Source organism: Sturnira hondurensis, unplaced genomic scaffold (genome assembly GCF_014824575.4).
Source record: "Sturnira hondurensis isolate 20B ecotype Veracruz unplaced genomic scaffold, ASM1482457v3 Scaffold0016187, whole genome shotgun sequence".
Lineage (NCBI taxonomy): Eukaryota > Metazoa > Chordata > Mammalia > Chiroptera > Phyllostomidae > Sturnira > Sturnira hondurensis.
The window spans coordinates 95,008-115,057 of NW_028088818.1; the positions used below are offsets into that span (position 1 = coordinate 95,008).

At 40.0% G+C, this 20,050-nt stretch overlaps 1 protein-coding gene across 3 annotated transcripts in view; it reads left to right on the forward strand.

Annotated features, from left to right (window-relative positions):
• MID2 (midline 2) overlaps positions 1 to 20,050 on the forward strand; it is a 127,895-nt gene that overhangs the window by 66,161 nt on the left and 41,684 nt on the right. For all 3 annotated transcript variants that reach the window (XM_037065840.1, XM_037065841.1, XM_037065842.1), the window contains exon 3: positions 17,558 to 17,665. In XM_037065840.1, the coding sequence (XP_036921735.1) occupies positions 17,558 to 17,665 (108 nt within the window). The remainder of the gene's footprint in view (positions 1 to 17,557; positions 17,666 to 20,050) is intronic.

Consider the following 20,050-nt stretch of genomic DNA (forward strand, 5'->3'; position numbering starts at 1 on the left):
CACTTGCCCAAGGAAACATATCAGAAATATTGCTGCAAGAAATGTTCGAGATTTTACTGCCTTTGTTTTCCTCTAGTATTTTTATGTTTTTCAGTCTAACATTTAAATCTTTAATCCAACTTGAATTTATTTTTGCATATAGTGTAAAAAGTTGGTCTAGATTTTGCACATATCTTTATAATTTTCCCAACACCATGTATTTAATACATTATTTTACCCCTTTGTATGTTCTTGCCTACTTTGCGAATCTTTCTAAGTTATTTTATGTTGTTCAGTTACAGTTGTCTGTATTTGCTCTCCACCACTCCCCAGACCCAAGCCAAACCCTCTTCCCTCCCTTGCTTCCACCCACCCCTGCTTGATTTTGTCCATGTGTCCTTTATAGTAGTTTCTGAAAGCCCTTTCCCCCTTCTCCCCATGATCCCTTCCCACCTCCCCTCTGGTTACTGTCAGATTGTTCTTAATTTCAAAGTCTCTCGTTATATTTTCCTTGCTGGTTTGTTTTGTTGATCAGGTTCCATGTAAAGGTGAGATCATATGGTATTTGTCTTTCCCATGAGAATCTAGCTTATTTCACTTAGCATAATGCTCTCCAGTTCCATCCATGCTGTAGCAAAGGGCAGGAGCACCTCCTTTCTTTCTTCTGCATAGTATTTCATCTTGTAAATGTACCATAGTTTTTAGATCCATTCACTTACTGGTGGACACTTAGGTTGCTTCCAGCACTTGGCTATTGTAAATTGTGCTGCTATGAAAATTGGGGTGCACAGGTTCTTTTGCATCTGTGTTTGAGGATTCTTAAGATTTAATCCCAGCAGTGGAATTGCCCACTAAAATGGCAGTTTCATGTTTAGTTTCCTGAGGAAATCCCATGGTGTTTTTCACAGTGGCTGCACCAGTCTTCAATCCCACGAACAGTGCACCAGGGTTCACTTTTATCCACATCCTCTCCACATCAAAGCAACACTTATTGTTTGTTGCTTTGTTTATGATGGCCATTCTCACTGGCGTGGGGTGGTATCTCATTGTGGTTTTAATTTGCATCTCTCTGATGGCTAGTGATGCTGAGCATCTTTTCATGTGTCTCTGTACCCTTTGTATATCCTCCTTAGAGAAGTTTCTGTTCAAGTCCTTTGCCCATTTTTAAATTTTTTGTCTTTCTAGGGTTCAGTCATGTGAATTCTTTATATATTTTAGAGATTAAACCCTTGTCTGAGGTATCATTAGCGAATATGTTTTTCCATATAGTTGGTTCCCTTTTCATTTCAATGCTGTTTTCTTTAGCCATGCAGAAGCTTTTTAATTTGATGAGGTCCTATTTGTTTATTCTTTCCTTTATGTCCCTTGCTCTAGGGGACATAAAGAAAATATTGCTGTGTGGAATGTCTGAGATTTTCCTGCCGATGTTTTTCTCTAGGACTTTAATGGTATTGCAACTCATATTTAAATCTGTTATCCACCTTGAATTTATTTTTGTGTATGATGTAAGTTGGTGATCAAGTGTTTTTTTTTTAATGTAGCTGTCCAGGTCTGAACACCATTTGCTGAAGAGGCTATTTTTACTCCATTTTATGCTTCTTCCCCCTTTGTCAAATATTAACTGACCATAAAAACTTGGGTTTATTTCTGGGGTTTCTGTTCTGTTCCATTGGTCTATATGCCTGTTTTTATGCCAGTTCCAAGCTGTTTTGATTACAGTGGCCTTGTAATACAGTTTGATATCAGGTATTGTGATTCCTCCTTCTTTGTTCTTCTTTCTCAGAATTGTTGCAGCTATTCAGGGTCATTTATGGTTCTATATAAATTTTTGAAATGTTTGTTCTATATCTGTGAAATATATCATTGGTACTTTAATAGGTGTTATATTGAATTTATAAGTTGCTTTGGGTAGTATGGTCATTTTGATGATGTTAATTCTTCCAATCCATGAGCATGATACATGCTTCCATTTGTTTGTGTCTTCCTGCTTTGTCAAATCTTAATTGACTATAGAGCCATAGGTTTATTTCTGGGCTCTATATTCTGGTCAATTTATCTATGTATTAAATTTTATGTCAGTTCCATGCTGTTTTGTTTATTATGGTAGTGTGGTTTGATATCAGGAAGCATGATTTCTCTTTGTTATTTCTCAAGATTGCTGTGGTATTTGCGGTCTTTTGTGATTCCATATAAATTTTCAGAATATTAGTGCTAGTTCTGTGAAATATGCTAATGATACCTTGATGCAGATTACATTGAACCTATAGATTGCTTTGGGCAGTATGGACATTTAAATGATGTGAATTCTTCCAATTCATGAACTTGGTACATGCTTCTGCTTATTTGTATCTTCTTTAATTTCTCTCTTTCTTCAATGTCTCATAATATCTGCATAGTGGCTTTTTACAGCTTTCATTAAATTTATTCCTAGCTATTTTTGATGCAACTATGAATGTGATTGTTTTCCTATATTCACTTTCTGAGAGTATATTATTGATATATAAAAGTGCAACTGATTTCTGGATATTTATTCTGTATCCTGACACTTTCCTAAATGCATTTATTAGTTCTAGTAGTTTTTTGGTGGAATCTTTAGGGTTTTCTATATATTGTACAGCAGGGGTACCCCAATGCCTGGGCCACAGACTATTGGTCTGTGGCTTAATAGGAACAGGGCCATACAGCAGGAGGTGAGCAATGGGTGAGTAGTGAAGTTAGCATTGCTTCAGGATCTCCACTTCCTGTCAGAGTGGGTGAGTGAGCATCACATTTCTGCCTATGCTTCATACTCCTCTCTCCCACCCACCCACACCACATTCCATGGAAAATTGTCTTCCACAAAACTGGTTCCTGGTGCCAAAAGAGTTGGGGACCACTATTGTACAGTTTCATGTCATCAGCAGATAATGACAACTATTTTTTCCTTTCCAATTTGGATGTCTTTTATTTCTTCTTGTCTGATTGTGGCCAGGCCTTCCAGTACAATGTTGAATAAGAGTGGTAAAGTGGGCATCCCTGTCTTGCTCCTGATATTAAGGGAAACACTTGTAAATTTTTCCCATTGAGTGTAATGTCGGCTGTGGGTTTGTCATATATGGACTTTAATACAGTGAGGTGTGTTCCCTCTATTCCCATTGTTCTGAGTTTTTAATCATAAGTGGCTGCTGAGTGTTATCAAATGCTTTTTCTGCATCTATTGATATGATCATGTGGTTTTTATCTTTCATTTTGTTTGTGTGGTGTATCGCATTTATTGATTTGCAGATATTTCACTAACCTTCAACCCCTACTTGATCATGGTGTATAAATTTTTTATGCATTGCTAATTCAAGTTCACTAATATTTTGTTGAGGATTTTGCATCTATGTTTATCAGGGATATTGGCCTGTAATAATCTCTCCTTTAATTATATTTTCTTGATTATGCTATTATATTTGTCTTCATTTTCTCCCAATTGCCCCCCTCTGCCCAACATTCCCTTCTCCCTCAGGCAGCTCTCCCACCATTGTTAATGTCCATGGGTCATGCATATAAGTTCTTTGCCTACTACATTTCTTCTACTGTACTTTATATTCCAATGGCTATCCTGTAAAGACCTATTTGTACTTCTTAATCCCCTCATCTATTTACCCATTCTTCCCCTCCTTCCACCCATCTGACAACCTTATGGTAGCTAAGTTTTCTTGCTTTTAAGATTGTCTGTTTATATTTAAATTTTGGCATTTTAATTAAGATGTTTCTTGGAGTGGGCCTCTTTACATCCATCATAATTGGGATTCTCTGTGCTTCCTGGACTTGCATGTCTATTTCCTTCACCATATTAGGGACATTCTCTTTCACTATTTTTCCACATAGATTTCCAGTTTCTTGCTCTTTCTTTTATCCTTCTGGCACCCCTATGAGGCAAATATTGGACCTTTTAAAGTTGTCCCAGAGGCTGCTTATAATATCCTCATTTTTAAAAATTCCTTTTCTTCTTGTCCTTCTGCATTGTTGATTTTTCCTTCCATGTGTTCCAAACCATTTATATGATTCTTGGCTTCATCCATTCTACTGTTGTTTCCCTGTAAATTGTTCTTTATTTCAATTAGTGTGCCATCAGTTTCTGGCTGGATCTTTTCTATGCTGCTGAGATCCTCACTAAGTTCCTTAAGCATCCTTATAAACAATGTTTTGAACTCTGCACCTAATAGATTGGTTATCTCCATTTTGTTTAGCTCTTTCTCTGGAGCTTTGTTCTGTTCTTTCATTTGGGCCATGTTTTGTCTTCTGGATTTGGCAGCCTCCCTGCCTTTGTTTCTATGTATTAGGTAGAGCTGCTGTGACTCCGTGTCTTGGTAGTGTGGCCTAATGTAGTAGGTGTCCTGTAGGGCCCAGTAGCACAGCCCCCCATTAAACAAGATGGGTACTCAAGGTGCACCCTTTCTGTGGGTTGATTACATCTTCCTCTTATAGTTCAGCCTTGGTTGCGGTTGGCATATCAATGGGAGAGATTAACTAAGGCCAGTTATTTGCAAGGACTGGCTGTTACCACTGACCACTGACCTCTGCCCTCTTTGGAGCATCAGCTGTGCAGGGGCAAGGTGGTGGTATTCTGACATGGTGTGTAGGTCTCCACTGGGTGCAGTGCCTTTGGGGTGTCCCAGGTGGTAGAGGCCATGGTCAGCTCCCACCTGTGTTATTTCCAGGACCACCCTGCTTGAGCTATAAAGCAATCTGAGATGGCTGCTACTTATGCTGGGCTTGGAAATTCCCAGGTGAAGACAAGCTGTGAATCTAGGCTGGCTATTGTTAATGCCAGTCTTGGAGCCTACTAAGGCCAGCTGTTGCTTGTTTGATGGGATTTAGGAAGTTGTGAAGCATGAACCAAGACTAGCCATTCATATGGAAAAGAAGCTTGGATGGGCCAAGCTCTGAGTTTAATCTGGCTGCTGCTAAGGCTCATTGAAGCCAGCTGTTGCTTTTTTGATAGGATTTAGGAGCCAAGAGGAGCCATTCTTATAAAAAAACAGTTTGGGTGGGCCCACAAATTGGGTGGGGTAGAGCTTCTGTGGATCTCCAAGGTGGGTTAGGCAGTATTAGCCAGTTTGATGGAGTCTCAGATATGGCACCAATCTACTGGCCCTGTGGGGAAAGGGCTCATCAAAGGGACAATGGCCTCTGCTTGGCCAGATATCAGATATTATGGTCTCTCCTTGTATATCACTGGTGCCTTTCAAGCTGCCACCCCAGTGCTAGAGTGCAGATGGAGTGAGTCTGAGTAGGAGAGTCTGTGTGTGCGTTCCCCAAGAGAAACTGCTTAGGGATCCAGCAGCCTCCTCCAAAATTCTGCCCCTGCTGGTTTTCACATCTAGAAGTTTTGGAGATGTATGTTCCTGGCACTGGAATTCTTGGCTGGGGGTGCTTGGTGTTGTTTGGGAAGCCTTGCTCCCAAGATATTCCTCCTTAATTTTTATTCATGTGAGTGTGGGGCCATCCCGTTCCAAATCTGCACTCCTCCTAGCTAGCAGTCTGGATGGATGTGCTTTCTTCAATTCTGTGTTGTCAGACTTCCATTCAACTCAATTTCTGACATTCCTGAATGATGGTTGTTCTACATTTTTGTTGTAATGTTTATGTGGTTGTGCTAATAGGCGAGCCATGCCTGCCTACATCACCATCTTGACCAGAGCCTGTCATGTAATTTTCTTTGTTTGCAGTATCTTTATCCAATTTTGAAATTAGGATAATGCTGGCCTCAAAAAGTGAGTTTGGTAATCTTTCATCCTCTTGATTTTTTTGGAATACTTTTAAAGAATATGTGTTAGTTCTTCTTTAAATGTTTGGTAAAACTAACCTGTGAAGCTATCCCATCCAGGACTTTTGTTTGGTAGAAGTTTTTCGATTACTGCTTCAATTTCACTCATTGTAATTAGTCCAGATTCTCTGTTTCTTACAGGCTCAGCTTTGAAAGATTGTGTGTTTCTAGGAATTTATCCTTTTTTGTCCACATTGTCAAATTTGTTGGCATAGAGTCTTCATAATATCTTTTATAATCCTTTGTACTTCTTTGATGTCAGTAGTTATTTTCATTTATGATTTTAAGTATATTTTATTGATTATGTTCTTACAGTTGTTGCATTTTCTCCTCCCACTGAGTTCATTTCCACGGGTCATACATATAAGTTCTTTGGCTTTTCCATTTCCTAAGAAAATACTATTCTTAACCTCCCCTGTCTATTTTTTTCTAAGCCTTAGTATAATGTTTATCAAACTTTTACATATACAAAATATTATCTCTAAGTAACTTTTTAATATAAATGCAGTATTTGTTTGTCCTAAAATATATTTGTTATGTCTGCTGCTATAACAAACAAAACACCAAATTTCTTTCATCTTTTTTATTGGTTTCATGTCTAATTTTATCTTATTTATTTATTTTCAGAGAGAGGGGAAGGGAAGGGAAGAGGGAGAGAAATATCAATGTGTGGTTGTCTCTCATGTGTCCCCCACTGGGATCTGGTCTGCAACCTAGGCATGTGCCCTGACTGGGAATCAAACCACGATCCTTTGCTTCACAGGCCCACGCTCAATCCACTGAACTACACCAGCCAGGTCTCATATCTAATTTTTATTCTGAAATGTAAAACTATTCTGAGTTAATGTACAGTTGACATACAATATTGTATTAGTTTCAGGTGTAGAACATAGTGGGATTTCACATTTACCTACCTTACAAAGTGATCACCACAAAAAGTCCACTACCCATTTGTCACCATAGGAAATTATTGTGATATTGATATTAATATTCTCTGTGTTGTACTTTATTTATTTACTTAGTTATTTATTTTAATTGTTGTTCAAGTACAATTTTCTGTTTTTTACTCCCATCCCAGCCCACTGACCTAACTCTTCCCTCTCCCTCCCATTTCCACACCCACCCTAGTTTTTGTCCGTGTGTCTTTTATACTTGTTCCTGTAAACCCTTCCCCTTTCCCCCTGAAATTCTCTCCCCTCTCCCCTCTGGTCCCTGTCAGTCTGTTCTTTATTTCAGTGTCTTTGGTTATATTTTGCTTGTTTGATTGTTTTGTTGTTTAGGTTCCTGTTAAACATGAGATCACATGGTATTTGTCTTTCACCACCTGGCTATTTTCGCTTAGCATAATACTTTCCATCCAAGCTGCGGTAAAGGGCAGGAGCTCCTCCTTTCTTTCTGCAGCATAGAATTCCATTGTGTAAATGTACCATAGTCTTTGGATCCATTCATTTACTGATGGGCATCTAGGTTGCTTCCAACTCTTGGCTATTGTAAATTGTGCTGCTATGAACATTAGGGTGCATAGTTTCTTTTGGATTGGTGTTTCAGGGTTTTTAGGATATACTCCTAGCAGTGGAATTGCTGGATCAAAAGGCAGATCCATTTTTAGTTTTCTGAGAAAATTCCATACTGTTTTCCATAGTGGTTGTACCAGTCTGCAACCCCACCAACAGTGTACTAGGGTCCCCTTTTTTCCACAACCTCTCCAACAATTCTTGTTTGTTGCTTTGTTTATGATGGCCATTCTGACTGGTATGAAGTGCAGTCTCATTGTGGTTTTAATTTCACTCTGATAACTAGCGATACTGAGAATCTTTTCATATGTCTCTGGACTCTTTGTATGTCCTCCTGGGGGAAATGTCTGTGAAAGTCCTTTGCCCATTTTTTAATTGGGTTGCTTTTCTTCTTAGACTGGAGTTGTGTAAGTTCTTTGTGTATTTTGGAGATCAAACCCTTGTCTGAGGTATCATTAGGAACTATATTTTCCCATATGATTGGTTCTCTTTTCATTTTAATACTGTTTTCTTTAGCTGTGCAGAAGCTTTTTATTTCGATGAGGTCCCATTTGTTTATTTTTTTCTTTATGTCCCTTGCTCTAGGGGACATATCAGTGAAAATACTCCTGCATGAAATATCTGATATTTTCCTGCCAATGTTCTCCTCTAGGACTTTAATGGTATCACAGCTTATATTTAAGTCTTTTATCTACCTTGAATTTATTGTGATGTATAGTGTATGTTGATGCTTGAGTTTCATGTTTCTGCACGTAGCGGTCCAGTTCTCCCAACACCATCTGTTGAAGAGGCTATCTTTACTCCGTTTTATGTTGCTGCCCCCTTTGTCAAATATTAATTGACTGTAGAGACTTGGGTTTATTTCTGCACTCTCTGTTCTGTTCCACTGGTCCATGTGCCTGTTTTTATGCCAGTACCAGTCTGTTTTGATTACAGTGGCCTTGTAATATACAGTTTGGAAACAGGTATTGTGATCCCTCCTATTTTGTTCTTCTTTCTCAAAATTGCAGCAGCTACTTGGGGTCTCCCCTGTCTATTTTGTACCTATCATTTATGCTTTTTATCCCCTGTACCTTTTTTCCCATTCTCCCCACTTCCTCCTCCCTACTGATAACCTTCCATCTGATCCCCATGCCTTTGATTCTGTTCCTGTTCTTATTGCTTGGTTAGTTTGTTTTGGGTTTTGTTTTAGGTTCAATGGTTACTAGTTGTGAGTTTGTTGTCATTTTACTGTTTGTAGTTTTGATCTTCTTTTTCTTAGATGAGTCCCTTTAACATTTCATATAATAATGGCTTGGTGATGGTGAACTCCTTTAATTTGACCTTATCTGGGAAGCACTTTATCTGCCTTTCCATTCTAAATGATAGCTTTTCTGGAAAGAGTAATCTTGGATGTAGGTCCTTGTCTCTCAGGATTTAAAATACTTCTTTCCAGCCTCTTCTTGCCTGTAAGGTTTCTTTTGAGAAATCAGCTGATAGTTCCATGGGAACTCCTTTTGTTTTGCCGCTTTTAAGATTCTCTCATGTTGGATACTTCCGGCCAAGATAGAGGCATTGGTAGACACGTTGTGCCTCCTAGCACAACCAAAATTAAGGACAACAAAAATTTAGAAAAAAAAAACAACCAGAACTGACATAAAATTGAACTGTATGGAAGTGGGACAACCATTCAACCAGACCAGTAAGAAGGGTAGAATGGGCAGCCAGCAGAGAGGGGTTGCAGTAGGAAACATTGGTGGTTACTGGACCTGGGAGCACAGGCAGTGGCTCGCAGACCCTGGGCACAGGGAAGCAACGAGCAGACCCAGTGAGGCATGCAAGGCAGCTGGCTAACCACAGTCATACATTTGCATGGAGATAAACCAGGCGAAAATGGGCAGCAAGACAGACCACACAACCCAGGGTTCCAGTGCTGGAAAATAAAGCCTAAAGGCACTGATTGAAAACACTTGTGGGTGTTGAGGTACCAGGAGAGACTCCCAGCCCCACGGGAGACTTGGTTGAATAAATCCACAGGATCCTAGAATGTACACAAGCCCACACACCCTGGAACTACACCAGAAGGGCCCAATTTGCTTGTGGGAAGCAGCAGAGGGAACTGAAATCTGAGAGAGAGGTGCAAACACCATTGTTCCCTCTCTGACCCCTCCCCCCAAAATACTGTGTCACAACCCAACAACTGTGTTGACCCGCCCTGGTGAACACCTAAGGCTTGACCCTCACTACATAACAGGAATGACCAGACCAAAAAAATGGCTCAAATGGAAGAACAGGTCAAAGCCCCAGAGCCAATACATCTAAGGGAAAAAGAGATAGCCAACCTATCAAATGCACAGTTCAAAGCAGTGGTGATCAGGATGCTCACAGAATTGTTTGAATTTGGTTGCAAATTAAATTTAAAAAAATGAAGGCTACACTAAGTAAAATGAAGGAAAATACACAGGGAACCAATAGTGATGGGAAGAAAACTGGGACTCAAATCAATGGAGTGGACCAGAAAGAAGAAAGAAAAAATTGAACAGAAGAGAATGAAGAAACAAGAATTAAAAAAAAATTAGGAGAACCTTGGGAACCTCCAGGACATCTTTAAATGTTCCAACATCCTAATTATAGGGGTATCAGAAGGGGAAGAGGGAAAGCAACAAGGGGAAAACTTATTTGAACAAACAATAAAGGAGAACTTCCCCAATCTGGCAAAAGAAATAGACTTCCAGGAAATCTAGGAAGCTCAGAGAGTCCCAAAGAATGTGGACCCAGCCCTGGCTGGTGTGGCTCAGTGGATTGAGTCCCGGCCTGCAAACCAAAGGGCCACTGGTTCAATTCCCAGTCAGGGCACATACCTGGGTTGTGGGCCAGGTCCCTGGTAGGGGGCATGTGAGAGGCAACCACACATTGGTGTTTCTGTCCCTCCCATTCTCCCCCCCTTCTCCTCTGTCTAAAAATAAATAAATAAAATCTTTAAAAAAAAAGAATGTGGACCCAAAGAGGAACACACCAAGGTACATCATAATCACATTAGCCAAGATTAAAATGAAGGAGAATTCTAGAAGCAGCAAGAGATAAGGGTACAGTCAGCTACAAAGGAGTTCCCATAGACTGTCAACTGATTTCTGAAAAGAGATCTTACAGGCAAGAAGGGGCTGGAAAGAAGTATTCCAAGTCATAAAAGGAAGGAACTACATCTAAGGTTAGTCTATCCAGCAAAGCTTTTATTTAGAATGAAAGGCGGATAAAGCGCTACTCAGATAAGGTCAAGTTCAAGGAGTTTGTCGTCACCAAGCCCTTGTTATATGAAATGTTAAAGGGACTTATCTAAGAAAAAGAAGATAAAAATATGAACAGTAAAAAGACAGAAAATTCACAGATATTAACAACCACACCTAAAACAAAAGCAAACTAAGGAAACAACCGGAACTGGAACAGAACCATAGAAATGGAGATCACATGGAGGGTTAGCAACAGGGTAGTGGGAGGAGGAGAGGTGGGGAGAAGGTGCAAAGAATAGGTAGCAGAGACTGTAGATATAAAATAAACGGGGAGGGCAAGAACAGTATGGGAAATGTAGAAGTTAAAGAACTTATGACCCATGGACATGAACTAAAGAGGGAGAATGTGGGTGGGAGGGGGTTTGCAGGGTGAAGTGTAATGAAGGGGGGGAATGAGATAGTTGTAATAGCATAATCAATAAAATATATTTTTAAAAAACATTCTCTCATCTCTAATCTTGGGTAATTTAATTATGTTGTGTCTTTGTGTGTTTCTCCATGGGTCCAAATTCTTTGCGACTCTCTGAGCTTCCTGGACCTACATGTTCTAGTTTCTCCACCAGATTGGGGAAATTTTCCTTCATTATTTTTTCAAATATGTTTTCAATTTCTGGTTCTTCCTCTTCTCCTTCTCATGCCTGTGTGGTTTGGATGTTGGACTGTTTAAAGATATCCTGGAAGTGCCTCAGCCTCTCTTCATTTTTTGGAGTTCTTCTTTCTTCATTCTTTTCCAACTGAATGTTTTTTTCTTCCTTCTGTTCCAAATCATCAATTTTGAGTTCCTGTTTCCTTCCCTGCACTGTTGGTTTCCTGTATATATTTCTTTATTTCACTTTATATTGCCTTTACTTGTTTTTTTTTATTGCAATCATACTCAGTCATTTCTGTGTGGATCCTGATTACCAGTGTTTTGGACTCTGCATCTGATAGGTTGGCTGTCTCTTCATCGCTTTGTTGAAGTTTTTCTGAAACTTTGCTCTGTTCTTTCATTTGGGCCATATTTCTTTGTCCTAGTGCACCTATTACAATGTAATAGGTGCACTAGATGGAGCCTTAGGTTTCTCCAGGGCTGGGTAACACACTTCACTATGTTTTGGCACTATCTCTGGGAAAGGGGTCAGAGAGGGAACAATGCCACTTACTGAGCTCTTACCCCACTTTTAGTCACTTCCCCTGCTACCCACAAGCAAATTGTGCCCTTTTGGTGCTTTTTTTTGGGTGGGTGGGCTTAAGTATGTTCTAGGGCCTTGTGGACCCCTCTGTCAAACTCTCCTATGAGACTGGCAGTTTGTCCCGCTGCCTCAACCCCTACAGGTTTTTACAGCAGGGTTTTGAGGCTCTATTTTCCCATGCCAAAACCCTGGGCTGAGCAGTCTGTCTTGCTCCCAAGTTGTTCCTCCTGGTTTATTTGTACATGAATGTGGGACCACTTAGTCTGCCAGCTGTCACCTCCCCTGCCCGGTCCACCAGCTGCCCCCTTGCCATGTGTACTATCTTCCCCACCTGCCCATCTCCACCCCTCCTACCAGTCTGGATAAATGTTTCTTCTTTAACTTCTTGGTTTTCAAATTTCCATACAGTTCAATTTTCTGGCAGTCCTAGTTATTTTTTCTTTTTAAATTGGTTGTTGTCTTCCTTTTGGTTGTGTGAAGAAGTAAAGCATTTCTATGTCTCCATGTTGGCTGGAAGTGATTTCTGATTTTATTTATGTGGGTTCTCTCTATTTTTTCTTGTTATATCTTGTTAAAAGTTTGTCAGTCTTGTTTATCTTTTCGCAGTACCAGCTCTCAGTTTCATTGATTTTTTGTATTGTTTTTAAGACTCTATTTTTTTCCTGATCTATATTATTTCTTTTCTTCTACTCACCTTGGACCTCATTTATTGTTCTTTTGCTAATTCCTTTAAATGTAAAGTTAGATTGTTTATTTGAAATTTTTCTTGCTTCTCGAGGTAGCCCTGTAATGCTACAATTCTCTCTTATGACTGCTTTCATTGTGTCTGACCATAGGTTTTGGGTTACTGTGTTCTCATTTTCATTTTTTTCAAGTTATCTTTTGATTTCTTCCTTGATCTCTTTGTTAAGTCATTCTTTGCGTTAATCATTTATCATGCAGGTCTTTGTGTTTTTTTCATTTGTTTTCGTGTGATTGATTTCTAGTTTTTATTTTCTGTTCTGACTGTGTGTTTTCTCCTACGTTGTCTTCCAAATCACTGATACAGTCCTCTGCTTCATCCAACCTAGTGTTTCTTCCTTCCAGTGTATTCTTCATTTCAAATATTATATTCTTTATTTTTAATGGTTCTTTTTTATGGCTCTTGTGTCCTTTTTTATGCCTACTATCTCTTTGTTGAGGTTCTTACTAAGTTTCTTCTGCTGCCTTATAACCATTTTTTAAACTTTATATCTGATACATAGCTTGCCTCCATTTCATTTAGCTCTTTTTTTTTGAGACTTCTCCTGTTTTATTTGGAGCAGGTTTCTTTGTCTTCCTATTTTGACTGCCTTTTTATGTTTGTTTCTATGTATTAGGTAGATATACTATGACTCCCAGTCTTAGTCTGTTGGCCTTATGGTGTCCTATGGGATCCAGTGTCCCTGCCTCTTTGATCACCTAACCTGAGTGGTTCAGGAATACCCCTTTTGTGGCCCTTCCTGGTGTAATTCAGTCTTCATTGCTTTTGGCCTATTTTTTGTGAGGTTGACCCTCAGACTGAGTGACTGTGAGGATTAACCCTGAGCACAGTGTACAAGCTTCTGTGTAGGCCCTGACCACATAAAGCAGAATTATCTTCATCAGATCTGGTGTCTGCCAAGATCCCCCTTTGGATATGCTGCTTGTAAAGCTAATTGGATTCTGATCTGATGTTATCTGGAATTGGCCACTGGTTGTGTTTGTTCTGAGACCTCTTGAGGGGGAGTCTGGTGCAACCCAATGTCAGATGCTACCTGTGACTGGCCCTGGGCAACCTGTTTGGAGCCACAAAATTATATACAGTTTGTGCCTGTGTCTGTGTAGGGAGGATCAAGCTGTGCACCAAGGCTGGCTTTTACCTGCACTGGGCCCAAGGGCAAGTCAGCAAAAGTCCAAAGGCACCCTGAGAACCTCCTCCACCTGCCTTCATCTGTCTGTGGCTTGTTAAGCTCAGTCACTGAAATAGCCTCTGGTAATACTCAAGTTGCATGAAGTAGTGTGGGGGAGCTCCACCTGCAGAGCCCTCCATCCACCACAGATGAGAGTAAGTCTACCAAGACATGCATGATCTGCTTGGGGAAGAAAGGTGGCCAATCTTTCAAAGGAGAAAACTCAGGAGCCTGTTCCTCAATGGGCTTTTATTGGGTTCAGTTTGCATAGGAATACAGGTAAAGTTTATCAATCATGTCAGGCAGTAATGATCAAACAATAGACAACACTCAAAGAACTATGAAGACTTATTCTGAGTCAAGGTCAGATAGCTAAAGGGCCATAAAACTTTGGGGAAACAAACTTATTCTATGCTAGGACCCTCATCATTTAAATTGAGGGTATTAGCAAAATAGGCTTCGCAGGATTTTATGCTTTCTTTCTTAGGCCTGATTGCCCGGGGGAACCTGCCCTTTCCAGTACAGGGCCACACATACCTCTGGCATTGTTTCAGGCTTAAGTCAGGCAGGGGAAGTAAGGCAGCCAAGAGATTAGGAGACTTCTTGCAGACAGAATGAGGACTTAGGCTATGTCAAAGCCGCCGAGGGGCAAGGGTCCATCATCCCCTTTTTCTACAGCCCCCTAAGTCCTTTCCTGAGGGCGACTTCGTGACCATGCCTGTCTTGGGTTGTCTCTCCCTTGAGGAATCTTATCCATCATTGGATAACCAGTCTTCCACCCAGGGCCAAGCAAGGTGAAGTAGAAGGGGGAAGAGGCAGTGCCCCTGTCAGGAAGATAAGCTTTGTCTCCTTAGTGACTTTAATGAAGTTGAAAAGGAAAACAGAACTTTGGGACTGCTGTGGATTTATGTGGGAGATGAAACAGAAGTAAAGTCACAGGTAACTAAACTGAATAACTGCAATAATGACAATAACATTAACAAAAATGTGGAAATCAAGGATGGAAACTAGACTTAGAAGGAAGATGATGAGTTTATTTTTAGACACTCTGAGTTTAAGGTAACTTGAGTAACCACATAAATATGTCTAGCTAGCAGTGAGGTATTTTCCCCTTCTAATTCAACAATTATTTACTGAACATATATCATATACCACTCACTGTCCTTGTGATATAGTCAAATAAGACACAATCTTTGACCTCCAGAGCTCATGTTTGACTAATAAATATCTATGGTGTAAGGTAGTAAATGGTATAATCAAATTACATATAAAGTATCATAGGAATATAAATAAGGGACCAATTGTTTTCAAAGCAGGTGAGAAATAGTTGCAGAAGTGATGAACTTTAAGCAGGGCATGGAAAGACAAGTAGAAGTTTGTTCAGTAAACAAATAGAGAAATGACTTAATTGAAAGGAGGGTCTCAATCAAAGATACAGGATATGGAGGTACAAGAAGTCTAAGGGAACAATAAGTAGTCTGACTACAGAGAATGGAATAACATAATAATGTATCATACAAAAGAGGTAACAATTGTCAAAAACTGAAGGCAGGAATTTTGTTACACTCCACTCAGGTGGAAGTATAGTGTAACAGTTAAAGTTGTGGACTCCAGTCAGATTCCCTGGGTCCAAATTCCATCTCTGCCACTTACTCAGAGTGCATCCTTGAACAAGTCACTTAGTCTGTCTGTGACCAGACTTCCTCAGCTGTAAAATGATACCTGCCTCACTGAGTTGTTTTGGTGATCGAGAGAACTAGTACAGTTGTATCTGTAGGGGATTTGTTCCAGGATCCCTTGCAGATCCTAAAATCTGTGGATACTCAAGACTCATATAATATATAAAAGGACATCGTATTTGCATATAACCTACACACATCCTCCCCTATACTTTAAATATCTCTCAATTACTTATAATACCTAATACAATGTAATTACTATGTAAATAGTTATTATACTGTATTGGTTAGGGAATGATAACAAGAAAACAGTCTGTACATGTTTAGTACAGACACAACCTTCATAGGCCTAACTACATAGTATGTATCAGCTACAATGTAACATTTTTTCTAATATTTTCAATCTGTGGTTGGTTGAATTCAAGGGTGCAGGACCTGTGGATATGGAGGGCTGACTGTACATGTAAGCTGATTAGGACAGTACCTGGCGTATAGTGAGTGTTATGTAAAGGTTAGTCTAAGGAAAAAATTACAAGAAACAAGACAGTAAACCATTGTATATTACACTATCAGCAGCCTCAAAAAGAAACTATAAATAAGACTGATCTAAGTCTCTAGATACTCCAAGCAGAGAGCCAAGAATGACTAGATGAATCTTTTATTCTCATCTAGAAGAGATGTGTAGGAATTCCTTGAAAGGGTGAGATTATTTCCTTAGAAAGGTAGATCCAATTTAGGGAAAGGGTGAAGAATCAGAAAAGTATTATAATGGACAAAGTACAACTGTTCATTCAGGATAAATGGAAGCTGTCATAGTATTCCCCCTAGAAAATGGAAATAAAATATATAAAATAAGGTTGAAATTCAGCAAGCATGTTTAACTTCAGTTAAGAAATAAACAAAAAATTGGCCAATAGTAACCTTAAAGGATGAGAGAGGTGGCAGCAAGGTCCAATGCCAGGTATTTTTCTGGGCTTAGAATATATAAAGGAACCCTCTGAAAAGAGCTAGCAATTGGGAATGCAGCCCTACCTTGCTAATGAAGCACATCTAGGCCCTTGAGATTTGATGCTGTCAAGTAACCCATTGTCTGTTTCCCAGTCTTCTAGAGCTCTGCACAAGTGATCCTTGAATAGACTCTTGAAATGATTGTGCTTCCCTGTGTGACTGCTCTGTGTACTGCTGAAATGGAACTGAACCTCGTCTGCCCAACCAGCCCAGGGGTCTCACTTGACAGAACTCAGTTTGAATTCTGGTTTTACCACTTACTAGCTGTATGATATTGAGCAAGTCACTAAAATTCTCTGAGCTTCAGTTTCCCCATCTGCAAAATGGGAATACAAATAGCTCTATATTGTAAAATGGTTATGATAATTACATGAAATAATTGATCTCTAAAGTAGTTGGCACATTAAGTGCTTAAAGATGTAAGTTGATTTCCCCTTCTTTTCCCTTTACACTTGGGTGGCACAAAGATCCTCTGCTTTCATTTAACCCTTTTGGGAGCTCACATCATCTAACATCAATAGTAGTGGAGACAGTAATAAGGAAAAATGAGTACATGGAAAAACACTGATCAATGGTGGCTTTTTTCCCCAACCCAACCCTGATTTTGCAGTGGAGATACTTTGACATAGCAATTGTCCCCAAATCAGAAAGGTATTCAGATACTAGACAGCCCAAGGTGAGAAATATCTACTAAGACATAATGACAACTGTGTCAAAATACACCTATATATGCACATATTTAATGTGAAGAGATACCTGCGCATTCATGTTTTAAAATTACAAGGGAATAAAGAAAGCTGAAAGCATGTTTGTTAGGATGGTAAAAATGTGTTGTAGTGTTATCTGAATATTACGAAGCCTGTGAAGAGGGATACTCTTTCCATGACATACTTAAATTTCCTTACCCTCTTTCCAAAAGAACAGCAGGAGGTCAGGGTGCTGGAATAAAGGGAATTGCACAGTGCGAATAACATGCCCCATTTCATCTGTCCTTCTGTTTAGCCTTCCATTAACCATCATGATCTACCAGAAGCCAGAGAGTTTCCTGTCTGTGGTGCTTCAATGCCCTTGCATCATTAATATCATCATCTCTACCCTTCTTCTAGGAGTGGATCTTATGAGGGAGGTACGGAAGGAGTTGTGCATGCTTAGCTGTCAGTTCAAACCTTTCAGAGAGCCAGCAGGGGACAGAGGCAGCAATCACTGTGTAACATTCTGGACTTTCTTGACAGGTGAATACTGCTATGCATGAGGCAAAACTTATGGAAGAATGTGACGAGTTGGTAGAGATCATCCAGCAGAGGAAGCAAATGATTGCTGTCAAAATCAAAGAGACAAAGGTAAAGCACAGTGCTTCAGTGAGGCCAAGGCAGAGTTGACATTACAAATGTCAAGGCTTCATCCTGATTGTTCCAGTTTGAATTTAGATCATGAAAGCAAGACAAAAAGAGGTTTTAGGGAGGAAGGCAAAGAAGCGATATCTGGCTTAGTGATATGAATCCCATAAAAAAGTTGGCACTCCTGGGGTTATCAGAAACATTCTATATCTTCACCTGGTAGTGGTAATATGGATGTGTGTCTATGCAAAACATCATTGAGTTACATACTTCAGATTTGAGTACTTAACTATATGTATAAGTCAATACAAAAAGAAAAGAATAGTGGTAGAAATTTGGACCAGAATTATGGAAGGACTATGAATGGCATAAGTACTTTGGGCTTAATCTGAAATGCATTGATAAATTTTTCTAGTTTCTTAGAAAGAGAGAACACTGATTGATATGGCAGAGGTGTGCAGGGTATATCAGAATGAGATGATACTGAAGGCAGGGAAGCCGGTTAGGAGGCTTATGGACTGATTCTCGGTATGAGTTGATGAAGACCTAAACTAATAAAGTGATAATAAGAATGGAAGAGAAGAATGTAACAGGCATTTTTATAAAGGAAAGGATTAGAAATATTGATTAATTAGATAGAAAAGATGAAGGGCACAGAGAAAACTTCCAAGCTTTTAGCTTGGGAACTAAAGAATCATGATCAATAAAATCGTGTGTGAGCCTCCATGCATCTATATGGTTTTAGTCTTGTTGGTTTGCTGATCAGTGCTATTATGAATCTCATGCTGCATGTACAATGTAAGAAGTTATTAGAGCCCAGAGTAATGGCCAATATTTTATGTCATGTTGGGTGGTTCCAGCTAATATAGAAACTGAAGTTTTCAAGAGCACAGGTCTGTAAACACACAGGTATGTTCAAAGGTACTTAGAGAAATATATACATAGAAATGTAGCATCTCAATTAAAAAAGGAGAAGCTGAGACTGAAGATGGCAGTGAGATAGGTGGGAGCTGAACCCACTTGCTTGTGTACCCAACTGGGACACTTAGCTGATTTTCTGAAAAACAGAGTGAACTGCCAATGGAACCCCAGCTTTTATGGAATTTGGAGGCCAAAATTGTAGAGGATGTTGAAAGCCAGATGGTAAGGAGATTGTGTTGAGACTATAAGGTCTCTGGGACCTGAGCAGGGATCAAGGCTGCTGTGGTCCTGGGCCTGGTGCCAGGGTCAGTGGCTAGCACAGGAGCTTTGGAGGAGAGCCAGATTAGTGATTGTAACTCTGCAGCTCCCTCCTCTACCAGAGTAGGCAAGGCAGCCCCACACCAGGAGGGACCTGAATACTTGGTCTCTGCAGAGAATAAAGATGCAGTGCAAGACTCACAGAGGCAGTACGTCCCCGCTGGGACTGTGGTCTCTAGGTAGGACATTACCAGAGAAATTGGGGAGCCAGGTGACACCTGGAGAAGGGAGAAGAGTTGGGGTGTGATGGACCCTGATCTAGATAATCTACAGACTAGGCAGAAAGTTGGGATGTGTGAAAAGTCAAGCACTTGTTAAGAATGGCAAGCACAAACAAGAGGAATTTACTTAAAAAAAAAAAGACTCTCAGAAGCTTTTTAAGGAACTCTCACAGTGACTGGGCCAGCAAAGGGGGAGAGGGAGGGGCATGATTTGCTCCAAACCAGGGAGCCTCATGGACTGATCAAAGTGGGGCAGCAGGGGCTCAGAGGGGTATCAGTCCCCAGAGAGACTTAATTTAAGAGGGAATTACACTGCCCTGTATGGACCTTGAGCGTGTGCACCATCCAGGCCAGCAAGGAGGGAGTAGGTAGAGTGTGAGTTGCTCCTAATCAGGGCACCTCACAGGCAAAACAACATGGTGGATTAAAGGCACCAGCTTAGTGCAGATGGATAGTGGGGACCTGGCAGCACTCTGAAGACCTGGGCTAGAGTCTGGGCACCAGTAAATATTGTAGCCCAGACCTAGCCTCCATCCTGGCAAAACCACAGGAAAGGAAAAAAGCGAAGCCCAGCCACCCTCTGCCTGCAGCATTCAGGAAGGCCACCAAAACTCCCTTAGCAGGTTTAAAGTCAGCAGTAGGCTTTCTTTTTTTTCTTTTCCCAAGTGTGAAACAATAAGACCTGAGCTGTGAAAGGACCAAAAACAGATCCAGAGAGGCATCACAAGGCTAACACCAACAACTAAGAAACTGAGAAAATTTTCGCTTTGTTATCCTATAGAACTTGTATTTTATTGTTTACTTTTGTTATTTTTTTATATTTTTATTTCTTTTATTTGATTACTATTTTTTTATTTTCTTTCTCTTTAGTTTTGTTTGTTTAATTACATTGACTGGTTTTCCTTGTTTTCTCTTTCCTATAGCATTT